Source organism: Notechis scutatus, chromosome 3 (assembly GCF_049901735.1).
Source record: "Notechis scutatus isolate UNSWTSFEM ecotype Mainland chromosome 3, rNotScu1.2, whole genome shotgun sequence".
NCBI lineage: Eukaryota > Metazoa > Chordata > Lepidosauria > Squamata > Elapidae > Notechis > Notechis scutatus.
Genome location: NC_142011.1, coordinates 109,646,650 through 109,660,533, shown reverse-complemented (window position 1 = coordinate 109,660,533; position 13,884 = coordinate 109,646,650). Strand labels below are relative to the sequence as shown.

General features: G+C 41.1%; 1 protein-coding gene across 1 annotated transcript in view; it reads right to left on the bottom strand.

Moving 5' to 3' along the window:
* The window catches only part of LMX1A (LIM homeobox transcription factor 1 alpha), a 67,955-nt gene that overhangs the window by 21,178 nt on the left and 32,893 nt on the right, over positions 1 to 13,884 (bottom strand). Inside the window, exons 3-4 of the mRNA XM_026682205.2 lie at positions 7,302 to 7,534; positions 2,735 to 2,901 (exon numbers count right to left, since the gene is read on the bottom strand). Coding sequence (XP_026537990.2) covers positions 2,735 to 2,901; positions 7,302 to 7,534 — 400 coding nt within the window. The remainder of the gene's footprint in view (positions 1 to 2,734; positions 2,902 to 7,301; positions 7,535 to 13,884) is intronic.

Sequence of the window (13,884 nt, the reverse complement as noted above, 5' to 3'; positions counted from 1 at the left end):
CTAGTTCCTAAAAGTGCTTTTTCAAAATAGCAACTGGACTGATTTTTCATTCAGGAAGGAGAAGATGTTTCATTCTTCTTCTTCGAAGCTTTATCAATTATGATGGTGGGGAGACAGAAGGATAGATTCTGACGGGGTGGTGCAGGGGGGTGGAAGTATTGTATTTCTTTGTAGTCATCTGGTCATTAGCATTCTCTCTGAGAATTTGAGGCCATTTGAGAGTTTATTTGTTTATTTAGTGTATGGCACGTGTTAGCCAGGGATCACTGAGGCGGCTGGCCGCCTCTGTGAAAGGAATTTTTCGGGTGGTGTTATCTTTACCTGAGGGACACCTGAATGCTGTTGTCCCTCCACAGTTTATTCACTCATGGGAATTGAACTGCCGGTGCACAAAAGTAAGTTTAAGGCTCCAGTCACCACCGCTTCGGCCTGCCTGCACCACCCCACTTTGCTGTGAGTGACATCAAGTTGGCCATGCCCACTCAGCCACATGACACACACACCCCAGCCGTGCTCACATAGTCTTTAGGATGAACTGATTGTTAAATTAGTTGGAGCCCACACTGGGATCACCTGAATCAGAGTGATTTGATGGAAGGCCCAGTTAGAAACATTTGCTATGAGACAGCACATTAGGCAACAGAACTAACCTCAGCCCAGATCATATGTGTCATGTTAGATCTCTGCCTAACCACTACCTATTTTAAATACAATTAAGGTTTCTACAGACAAAAACATGGCCGAACTATGATTCACCTGTGTTCCCATTGTGGCCAATCTCTACAAAGAAAAGGTAAAAAACCAAAGTCCTAAAATCCTTCACAGGATTTCCACTCACTCACTGGTATACTATATCAGTGTTATAGGTATATGGGCCATACTTAGGTCAACACAGGAAGTGGAAGCCTTCACAAAACATATCAACTCTGTGGACATATAATTAAGTTCAATCGGAAGATGTTAAAGAAAACAATCTTGCTTTCCTGGACTGTGCAATGCACATTAAAGAAAATAGAAGCGTTAATGTTGAAATTTACAGAAAATCTACACACAGATCAGTATTTACATTTTGATTCTCACCACCCACAGGAGCACAAAATGGGAGTGATCTGAACCCTACACCATTGGGTTGAAAGTTTGCCCACCAGTTAGAGGGAAAAGAAAAAGAACTGAAACACATCAAGGAATCCTGACTGGACCTTCCTCAAATCCAAAAAAAGAAGAAGACCCAACAGGAACTCCTCCATTACAGACAAAGAAGAGAACAACAAATCAAGCAACATTGTCATTACATATGTTGCAGGAATATCTGAAAAGCTCAGGAAGATTTTCAACCAAAACAACATACCTGTACAGTTTAAACCCAAGAACACACTAAGACAGAAACTCATTGACCCCAAGGATAAAACACCCAGACACAAATTGAGCAATGTGATATATGCAATGCAATGCAGTGAGACATGTGCAGATCTGTTCATTGGTGAAACAAAACAACCACTTCACAAGTGCATGGCACAATATCAAGAAAAGATTCAGCAGTCCATCTGCATTTGAAAGACAAAGGTCACTCTTTTGAGGACAACAAAGTCCACATTTTGGATAGAGAAGATCACTGCTTTGAAAGAGGGGTAAAAGAGTCCATCTATGTTAAAACTGAACAGCCCTCTCTCAACAGAGATGGAGGAATGCAACACCACCTATCTCTAGCCTACAATCCAGTTCTTTCAACAGTTCCAAGAATATTTCATAATCATTTGCACTCTGATTCAGGTGACCCTGAGGGCACAGATAAATGAACTCCAAGTGGCCTCAATGGCTCTCAAAGAGAGTACTAACGACCAGATGACTGCAAAGAAATACAATCCTTCCATCTCCACACCATCCAGTCTCAACTGTCAGTATCTATCCCTTCATTTCCCCACCATTATAACTGATGAAGCTTCTTGGATGACAAGAAAAAAATGTATTCTTCCTCCTCAAGGAAAAAACAATCCAGTTGTCTTTTTGAAAAAGCACCTTTGAGACAACTATGTTGCCAGGTCATTAGATCCACAGTGGTCCTGTTAAATGCCAGGTTGCTGTTAAATGCCAGGTTTTCTGGTATGTCGGCGACTACCAGAAATATGTACCAATAATGATTTTTGGCCAGTGACAAAGCCAGGAAGGTAGCTTCATTCTGGCATTTTAAAGTTGACCTAGACACAGAAGAAGAGACTCCTAAGGAGGTAGAGAGATTCTTTGAGACTGTCAGTAAGACCACGTGTTTATTAAATCCATTTCCCTCCTGCTTAGTTAAGACCTCCCAGAAGGCGATGGATCCATCATTCTTGGAAGAGAGATGGTTTAATCTCCTTGAAGACAGTGGTGCATCCCCTCCTCAAGAAGCCATCATTGGATCTATTTTAATTTACTCTCCAATCTTTCTAGGTAATGTTGAGGAAAAGGCAGACAGGCTCCAGCTCCGGATGATTGTTAAAGAATTAGTTTTTCTACTTCAATGACTTCTTATGGAGCCAAGACAGAAGCATTGTATTAGATTTAATTGCATGTTGCGCAGAATCTGCGCTGAATGGGTATTAGAAATATAAACAAATATTGTCTTTGGATCACAATATGCATGTTATGAAAACATCAATCTCTATAAGTATCTTGGGATACAAAGACCTTAGTTAATAAAAACTGCCAACCATAATAGATCCTAGGATTCCAATGTCTTCTAATTATTAAAACATACCTTCCTACATGGCTTAGAAGATACTTCAAATGATGCTTTAAATGCTCGGCGTTGCTGTGTGGTTAGGATTGTCCGGGGCCGCTTGGGCCGTTTATGATCCCTGATCTCCTCAGATGCTTTCCCAGTCTCTTCCATTTTGCAGAAGCTTGCTTCAACATCACTTTTACCTTATAAAATGAAAACAACCCATTGCAATAAAATTCACAAATAGTTATAATTAAAATCTTTAGCTTGAAAATGTTGCACAAAAACTTTAATAAATGAACACAGATGTAATTTGGGAAGGTCCTTTCAATAAAGTGTTATGCAGTACATTTCGTGTGTATATATTGGTATGCACCCGCCTCACATGATTGTTGTTATCAGGACAACAAGAGGAGGAAAGCATATAAAGTATGTTTACCACCTTATAAATAACTTTGCATTATGACTGTTGTCTACATTCAGAGAATATAGTTTTAAACAAATACATGACACATTCAAATTTTAATTCCAACTTGCAATCTTAACTGAGTATATTGCATTGTTAATATCACTTTAAGTCGATGTAGACAAAGTTTCCATGGAATCAAAACTACCATTGTAAAAATGACAGAATATATGAAAGCATTGACATAGCAATAGCACTTAGACTTATATCCTGCTTCACAGTATTTCCCAGCCCTCTCTAAGCAGTTTACAGGGTCAGCATATTGTCCCCAACAATCTGGGTCCTCATTTTTACTGACCTCAAAAGAATGGAAGGCTGAGTCAACCTTGAGCCTAGTGAGATTCGATCTGCCAAACTGCTGGCAGCCGGTGATCAACAGAAGTAGCCTGCAGTACTGCACTGTAACCACTGCGCCACCACAGCTCATTAGATAATGAGATTATTGTTCTAATTTAAAAAATAGCTTTTTAAAATGTATTTTTAGACATTTAACTTGTTTTGAATGCAAAACAAAGAACAACATGAGGCAACTGGAAGTAAAAGGAATTAGTGGTTTTTCTTCTTCCAATTCTTGATCTTGAAGAATTTACATGATAGCCCTGCCAGGAATAGCTGGATATACTGCATTTGGTAAATGAAGGTAAATGAGAATTTAAAATTAAGTTGCATACTAGGGTTAGTGGCTCTTCTAATTTGAATTTAGAATGTGGAAACTTTTTAAAAAATGAATTGCAATGAAATTCCTTTTAAAAACCCCAATGCAAGGCAGGGATAATTTTTTGAAGCAAGTGGCTGTAGGTAGGAAGTTTATCCTGGCCTATTTGCATACAGCTATCTCATTTAGGGCCATTTACTTTTTTAAACTCTTACCCTTTTAAACTCTTACAAACTATTTGCAAGTTTGTAAATGTGTTTTGGGGCTTATCCTGGATGTATAGCTGTTTTATACAATTACAATTGGTACAGTGGTGGGATTCATATTTTTTACTACTGGTTCTGTGGCGTGCCTTGGTGGGCATGGCAGGGGAAGGATACTGTAAAATCTCCAGTCAGAGGTGGTATTTGCCAGTTCTCCGAACTACTCAAAATTTCCGCTACCGGTTCTCCAGAACTGGTCAGAACCTGCTGAATACCACCTCTGAATTGGTACCAGATTTTAAAATAGATCAAATAAGCACTTATCCTCATTATTAAAAAAAAAGCCCCCCCTTTTATTCCTGCTGTATTTCCTTTGTCTAAACTTGTTATCCCGCAGCTGTGCTGATTTGGAATTCCCACCACTCCCAAGAAGCCTAGAGGATTGTTGAGAGCTGGAAAATGGAAGATTGAGGAAGCTCAACTAAGAGAGCCAGACAGAGTGTAAAATATTTCCCACCTCTGACTGCATTTGAAACATGAAACAGAGAAAGTTCAAAATGACCGACTGGAAAAATGATGCTGAGAGAATCCTGTCCAAAGAAAGAAACGTAGCTTCAACATCCCCAAACACCTGCTTTCCAAATCCCCCCAAATGATGGAAAGTTGATTCTGCTTTAACATAGGCAATGTTTTTAATTAACTCTGTCTTTCAAACCCTCCACAGAAAGGGTAGGAATTAATTAATCTTTAAAACTCCTCCTTATGTCACATGGGAAAGGACAACAGGTGGTGTATATTGACCTCAAGACTCAATAGGGGAAAGCAATGAAATACTGGATTCATGAAAAAGATGAAAAAATTCTTTAGTTTGAGGGAATTAGGGGAAGGAGAGATGTTAGTGCACTTTTAATTGGAAAGAAGGCGCTTCTTTCACAGGTCTCTGTTTACTTAGTCTTGGCCACTGAGAGTCAGAGGAGGGAATCATTGAACAAGGGGCTTTACAGATTATGGACAACATATGGCTTCCAGTATTTTGTGCTTTATCTTCATTTTCTCTCAAAGATGGTCCTGAGTTTTCATTCTGCTACTTGATCCCTTGGGTTTCTAAATGGGATTGTAAAGAAAGATACTGACCAAGCAGGAATCTGATGTCATATCATAGCCTGGGGAAACTGACTAAAAGTCCTGGAGAAGATCTGTTCTTGCTTGCAGATATGTGCGTTCCTACTTTGTTTTGAGTTATAGTCTACTTCTGCTGCAAAGCTAAATGTGTTTGCAACAGAGTGTGCAACAAATTAAGACAACCCTTGGAGATGCTGGGCTTCAAACAGGAATCTGGAAAACTCCAAGAGGCTTTGGGCTTTCCATTTAGAACCCTAGTGCTTTAGGATTTGTTAAATTATATGTAAACAGTTCCAAAATCAAGTGAGGTATTTTTAAGTAAAGAATACCAAATTGGCAAAGATGACATACATTGAAACAAAGATACTGCACAAATTGAAACCAAAATTATATACAGTGGGTTGATCTTCCACAAGGATGAGGGAATTCCCAGTGAAATTGGGAATGATGGAGATCAATGGTTGTTTATATTATAATAATATTGTTTCTGATCACAAGCACAAAGATGAGACTCTCTACTCAATTATTGTGAAAACTTTTTTTTATTTGCATTGTTACTGCTGAAGTAGCATAATTAAATCTGGATGGATTTTATATAAAATGGCAAAGTAATGGATAAGACAGTGGTATCATTAAGAAAATCTTTTACCTAATATGAAACAGCAATATTAATACTGGCCCTAAAGATCAATGCAGTGGTAAGGTGTTAAGAGTGAACATCTTCATTCTAACAAGTAGGATGCAACTCTTGTTCAGAGTTGGCAAGAGATGGCTTGGTACAGTTGTATACAAGGTTTTAAAGTAATTTTTACAAACCTGGCTACTAGCAACTGAAAGAGTCTCAGGCAGCACTGGGAAAAAGTCATTGTTTCTTCATTAAATGTTTTTTTTTTAATTTTTAAGCTATCCTATTACTTTATTTTGATAACCAGAAAACTACATATTTGCCAGAAGATGGCAGCATTTTGCTGATTCTGCTTTAGATGGGACTATTTTCAAATAATGCATTCCTCTTAAAACTGGCATTTCCAAAGTAAGCAATAAAACACAACTCATCTAAAAACGGAAATCCATATCTACACTTTCTTTAAAATGATTCTAGTTTTCCTGAAAAGCTTATGTTTGACTACAAGACCCAGTTTTTACTTTGCAGCTCCCCTTCACCTCTTAAGATCTTAAACCAGAGCCAGAACTCTAACATAGGGGTGAAGTAGGAAACTCAAAAGGATCACAGGCAGTAATAGGAGATGAAGATAATGTGCGTGGCCAGCCTCTGGCATCAAGTCCAATAGCTAATAACATCTGAAAAGGAAAGCAGTTCTAAATCAGATTCTTCTTTCATGGGATTGGAATACTTTACAAAAACATCTCAAGCATTTCCAAAGTTACTTGCAAATATGTCAATATGGAATTAATAGTGAGGTAATGGGGTGATATTTCCAGACTCAGAAGACTTTTCCTTCCTTCCTTCTGTGCAACATAGAAAATAATCAGTTACCCAGAGGAAAAAGGGCATAATTATTCAGATAAATACTCATCAACAAAGTACCTGATTAGTCCAAGAATCTAAAGAACAATTTATAAGACTAAACTTCCTTTTTCCTTTGGCTCATTGTTTTTTGCTCTTGAGGTTTGTGTCTATTTATAAGATTTATGCCCTAGAGACAAGCAAAGTTATAATCAGAAGCCAGCACGAGTTTGTCAAAAATGGACCATGCCAAACAAATCTTATTATATTTTTTGACAAAGTAACTAAATTAGTGAACCAGAGAAATGCTGTGGACTTCACTAAGTCATTTGGTAAAATAAACCATAAGCTACTACTTGGTAAGACAGAAAAATGTGGGTTAGATAGCATCACCACCAGATAGATTCATAACTGGCTGACCAACCACACTCAATGTGTAGTACTTACACAAACTATATCTATATGGAGGGACTGATACAGTGGAGTACCTCAAGGTTCTGTCTTAGGCCCAGTATACTTCAACATCTTCATAAACAATTTAGATGAGGGGATAAAAGGGAAACTCATCAAATTGCAGACAACACTAAGCTAGGAGGAGTAGCCAATACTCCAGACAATAGGCTCAAGATCCAGAAGGATCTCAACAGACTTGAACAATGCTCCTGACAAAATAAGTGGTTCTGCCTTACCAGAATCCGATGGGGCTGGACTTCCAATGCTGAGCCTTTCATGTTCCTTCTCATAGTCATTCCTGCACAGCAGTTGGCCATCCTTAAGGACAAATTCATCTCCCTTCTGAAGCTGTTTCTCACAGACACAACAGCAGAAGCAGCCTATATGGTACACACTTTTCTGAGCTCGCATAACAAACTCACTGGGTGTAATTGCTTCCAAACAGTTGTTGCACTTCACTGCAAAAATCCTGTCACAAAGAAAGTCAAAAACAGATAGGTCAGAACTGTGCCTAGATTATGTTGATCACTTAGGTAATCAGTTGGGATCCTGGGCTTGATGGCTTCCCATCTTCAAAAAAGGAAAAAAAACAGACCCAGGAAACTATAGACCAAGCAGCCTAACATCAATACCCGGGAAGATACTGGAAAAGATAATAAAAAAACAGATCTGCCAACATCTAGAAACAAATAAAGTAATAACTAGCATTCAGCACTGGTTTGTTAAGAACAGATCATGCCAAACCAATCTTATTTCATTCTTCAACATAATGACTAAATTAGTAGACCAGGAAAATACTGTGGACATAATATATTTAGATTTCAGCAAGGCATTCGACAAAATAGACCACAACCTACTTCTTAGTCAGCTAGAAAAAAGTGGAATAGATAGCACCACCACTAGATGGACTCGCAACTTTCTAAGTTAACTTTCTAAGCAGTTCGGAGAACCAGTTGTTGGAAGAAATCTCCTTTTTTTCCACTTTACAGGGCTAATCCTGTAAGGCAGGAAGGAAACATTCTGGTGTTGTTGCTTACAGAAATTGCCCCTCCGTTAACCCTTATTACATTCTTGCCAGTACACCTAGACTTCCTGTCTCCAGAGCTTCTGGGCTTGACTTTCTTAAAGGGGAAGGGTTGTTTTAAGCTTTTTACACACTGCTGTTGGGAGGAAATACTCCCCTGGACAATCAGCACTTTGAAAAAAATAATTGAATAATGAAGCAGAGCTGCCAGAAAAAAGCTTTTAATGACAAGGAACCAAGATGAGTGACATTCAGCAAGGCTTCTTGGCTAGTTAGAAAGATTAACATTCAAATGTGAGTTTACATACCTTTTCTGAGTTTTGGTCTAAAACTGGTTTTTAGTGAAGTTTAATTCTGTGCTTGGTGATGTTTCTGTGCTTGGTGACGCTACTCTGTGATTTAATTATTTGTATTGTGTTTGAATTTTTTCCTGCCTCATGGTTTCTTTTTTTTATCTGGGGAAGGGGTCTTCCTTCACTGCTTTAGTAGTATCTGGCACTATCCTTTTGGGGAGTACTTCCAAGAGGCAGGATGCAAGCTTGGCACTGATCCTTTTACTGCCTTTCTTGGGGGCATGTGATCTTTCTTTAAATCTGATTTCCTTAGGATATCTTTTGAGGTGAGTGAGACCAGCTTTAAGTGGTGCAAATAAATCTAAGGATTGCTTCTCCTGGACGTGCTCTTTCTGGAGAGCTTAAATGACCTCTCTGCTAAAGGATTTCACTTTATGAGCAAGAATTGACTGCTAATAGTTATCATTGTATTTTAACTATTTTAATTCCTCAAGGTGCTCTGGCACCCTGCCTGATTTGTAACTCCGGTTTGCAGGTATTTTTAATTTAATGATTATTTAGGGCAGCTTTTTGCAAGCAAAGAAGCTTTTTGTGTTTTTGTACAGGTAATCCTTGACTTACAACAGTTCATTTAGTGACCATTCGATGTTACAATGGCACTGAAAAAAGTGACTTATGAGCTTTTTCACACTTATAACCATTGCAGCATCCCCACAGTCATGAGAAACCAAGCAAGGAGAAGCACCCCTCGATGTGAGTGATGTCGAGTTGGCCACACCCACCCAGTCATATGACCAAGCCATACCCACCCAGTCACATGACCACCAAGCCATGCCCACCAGTCTGTTTGCCACTGTTCTTGGTACTAAACAATTGGCGATGAGGATGGGATTCATCTCAGACTGAGGCATTTTGGCACGAACAAGTCACTGAAACACAAGAGCTGTCACTATCCAAGCTGAACTCATAGGTGACAAGAGTTCATGTTTAGAAACATCCTTAGACACAGCTGTCTGAGGTATTCTCCGCTCGAAGAGAATGGCTGCGTTACCCATTTTTGCTGCATTCAGCCCAGCTACTGAGGCATGGGACACGTACATTGACAAGTTCGAGTGTTTTTTGCTAGCAAATGACTATGCTAACATCTCTAATGATAGAAAAAAGGCATATTTTTTAACCTCTTGCAGAACAGAGGTGTTTGAGACTGCCAGGAACCTGTTAGCACCTCAAAAGATTCATGCTGCTTCATGGGAGGTCTTAATGACCAAATTAGGGAGCCATTATTCCCCAATGCCATTGTGTATTGCTCGCCGGCACGCATTTTATCACAGAAACCAGAAAGAAGGTGAGTCTATTAATCAATTTATGTCGGCACTAAGAACTGCTGCCCTCTATTGCGAATTTATTAACCTTGATGATGCCTCACTGGATAGATTAGTCTGTGGGTTAAGAGACCTCCACCTACAGTGCCACTTACTGGCCAAGATGGAATTAACTTTACAAATAGCTTTAGATGAAGCTCACGCTTCAGAACTGTCAAACAAATCCAAAACTGAGATTTAACAGGCTAGTAGCTCAGCCGCTGCTATCAAGCCTGAATCAATTCACTATGAAGATGTAGACACTGAGAACAAATTGGACAAAGACATCCATCACCTCAAGTCACAGACTGAGAAATCCTTCACTAACGACAAAACAACAACCGTTTGTAGTGTACCGGCTGTGGTGGGAACATCTGATATCAGCCTGCAAATTCAAGAACACCTCCTGCCTGCGATACAGAAAGAAGGGTCATCTAGCCAGAGTATGTACGGCTGCTCAACTAGCAAACATTCCTTCAGCAAAGACGTAAAAAGACCCCAATACAAACCTACTAAAAGGGAGGAAGATTGTTTTACCATAAGAAAAGGTAGATACCCAGCCGAATCTGCCATTGGCAGATGATTGGGAAAAAGAAAATTTACCTCACATTAGATTAGAAGGGCCCCCTTGCAAAATGGAGCTAGACAGAGTCAGCTATGTCCCTGATGTCCTGGAGCATCCTCAAACAACTAGTGCCAAAGCTATCTAAGAAAAAGCTTAAGCCCTGTCACCTTAAGCTCAGGGACCTTACCAAGGAAGGAGCATTCCCACCCTTGGTACTGGCAATTTCCAGGGCACTTATAAAAAAATTCACTGGGTGACTTCCTCTTATAATAGTTAATGGATCTCGCCCCAGCTTAATTGGACTTGATTGGTTCGACTCCCTAGGATTGGCCATCTCTGGCATCAACTCCGTCAGCGAGTCAGACATGTCATCTTTAATCACTGAATTTGCCACCATATTCGAAGATGGCCTGGCTAAGTACACTGGCACCCCTTTGTCATTAAACTTAGACCCCCCCTAGGTCGCACCTGTCCATTTAAAACCATGACAGGTGCCCTTCACCTTCAGGGCAAAGGTAGATGCTGAGTTAGACAAGCTTTTGGCACAGGGAATTCTAGAGGCTGTCAACCACACCTATAGTCACCCCAACAAAAGCAGATGGGTCCATTAGAATTTGTGCTGATTATAAATGCACCCTGAATCGGGCCCTTCAACATAGCACCCCATGCCAGTTGTACAGCACTTACTGCACTCGTTAGGAAATGGCAAGGTTTTTGCCAAACTAGATTTAGTGCAGGCATATCAGCAGATCCCTGTAGACAACCAAGCCGCTGAGACGCAAACAATTGTGACTCACAGAGGGGCCTTTAAGTGTCATCATTTTCAATTCGGCATTAGTGTGGCCCCAGGAATTTTCCAAAGTTTGATGGAAAGAATGCTCTAAGGCATACCTGGTGTCATCCCATATTTTGACAACATCCTGGTATCAGCAACCAACCTTACTGAACTAAAGGAATGCTTAAGAGCTGTGTTTCTAAGGTTTAAGAAAGCTGTATTTAGGTTAAAAAGAGAAAAGTGCCAGTTAGCTGTCCCGAAAGTTGAATTCCTCGGGTACCTGATAGACTCATTTGGGCTTCACCCGATGTCCACCAAAATACAGGCTATCCAGAATGCTTCCATTCTCAAAAACAAGACTGAGTTACAAATATTCCTTTGACTCTTAAATTTCTATAGTATCTTCCTACCCCATGAAGCATTGGTCGCTGAACCATTGCACAGACTTTTGGAGTCTAAAACTCCATGGGGCTGGGGTAAAAGAGAGAGCTGTGTTCAAAGCTGTTAAAAGCCTCCTGACGTCACAAAGTGTGCTACTCCAATACAACAAAAATATGCCTTTAGGACTGACCTACGATGCATCCCCATTTGGAGTTGGCGCAGTGCTCAGCCACAAATTGCCAAATGGGTTTGAAGCACCTATAGCATTTTTTTCAAGGACCTTCTCAAAGGCTGAAAGGAACTATAGTCAAGTCGATAAGGAGGCCCTGGCAGCTGTGGCCGGCATTGAAAGATTTCACAAGTATTTGTATGGTCAAACCTTTCAGCTGGTCACAGACCATAAGCCACTGCTGGGCTTACTTTCAGGTGGCTGGCAGATGCCCCAAGTGCTCTCTCCTATGTTGACCAGGTGGACTATTTTTCTAGCTGCCTATGATTATTCCTTAACCTATCGACCCAGAAAAAACCTCAGCCACGCTGACACTTTAAGCCACTGCCCATTACAGATTCCCATTGAAGATCCAGCCCCGGCCTACACAATCCTCCACATTGACAACTTTCAGTGCCCAATGACTGCCTCTGATGTCACAAGACATTCAGCTAAGGACCAGGTAGTTGCCCTGGTGATGGACTGGGTTAAAAGGGGATAGCCGCAGGAGTCTGTGGGGGGAGAAAACAAGGCAAAAAAAGCTATCCACTATGCTGGGTTGTTTACTGTGGGGAAGCAGGGTGGTTATTCTGTCCCCACTGAGGCAGCAGGTCCTGGAGGCCCTATACATAGGACACCCGGGCATTGTCCGGATAAAAGCACTAGGACGAAGCTAATTAGGGTGGCCTAATTTTGACCAATCACTGACTGGGTTTCAGGGTGCCAGGATTACCAAAAAACCAGCCCATAGCCCAGCCTCAGGAGTGGGAAAGACCCAGGGGCCCATGATCTCGAATTCATATAGATTTTGCTGGGCCAGTGCAGGGACAGATGTTTCGAATAGTGGTGGGTGTGTATTCTAAGTGGGTAGAGGTGTTGTTGATAGTCATACAGGCCCTTAGAATACTATTTGCCACCCATGGCCTGCCGGATGTGTTAGAATCCAATAACGGACCGCAGCTGACCACGGGGCCATTTGAATTATTCCTGGCAGGGCTGGGAATATGGTATGTGTTAGTTGCCCTTTTTCACCCATCCAAAAATGGGTTAGTGGAACGAGCAGTTCGTTCAGCTAAGGAAGCCTTAGCAAGGTTGGGCCTAGGAGATTGGCCTGCTAAAGTGGCTACCTACCTATTAATGCAACATGCTACCCCATGTCCAGACACAAATCGCAGCCCAGCTGAGATTTTGATGGGCAGGAGGTTGAGGACAAACTTAGACAGGTTGCACCCTGGCTATGCACCAGAAAAGCCTTTGGACTCTACTGTAAGGGTACTGGTTTGTAACAAGTGGGACCTTGTTTATTCAAGGAATTACTCAGGTCACCCACTATGGCTAGGAGGGACCATTCTAGACATAACAAGGCCCCGCTCATATAGAGTAGCATTGGAGGACGAGCTAATGTGGTATCACCACACTGACCAGTTAAGGGGCCAGCGGGACACCAGGCCTCACCAACAATCCTACAGGGCCAGGTCTACTGATACCCTCCAAAGTTTACCAACTGACGCAGAACTACCTAGAGGCGAATCCATACCTGATGCAAGGCAACAAATAGACTTACCAAAGTAAGCAGACATTGTTCTGGTGTCACAAACCCTGGGCAAGTATTGTTGCAGTCTCCAGCCATTCCAGGGGCTACCACTATCCGTCCGCTGCCTCCAACCGTTAGCACCAAGCCTCCAACCGCCAGCACCACACTGCGTAGATCTGGGAGGACCCAAAGCTGCCCTGCTTACTCCAAGACTACACATACGCTGACTAATAGGGGAGGAGTGTTGTGTCCTGTTCTCACTCTGGTCCGTTCCCCTAGTGGGAATGGATAAGTGTTCGGATTGGTTGATGACTGTGACAGACGAATATAAAAGAGCTGTCAGATGGGTTGAGGGGCTACTGTTGTTGTGAGCCAAGCAGCCATGGTTAGCAAACTCTGTTAGCACAATAAACGGTTAACGTTATCTTTCAAACCTCGCTTCAGTCTGTTTGCCGCTGTTCCTGGTACTGAATACTTTACATTAACAATATTGTTTTAGCTTTTGCCAATTCTGACCGCCATCCTCCATCCTTCTCTCATCATCCAGTTCCAACACTTCTTTATGCAGAAGATGCAGCTATTCTTTTGGTTCAAAAATTGGGCTACGTAAAGGTCTTAAATATCTGTCAACTTATTTTACTAGAAATATCTCAAAATAAACTCATCCATCTAGCTGGG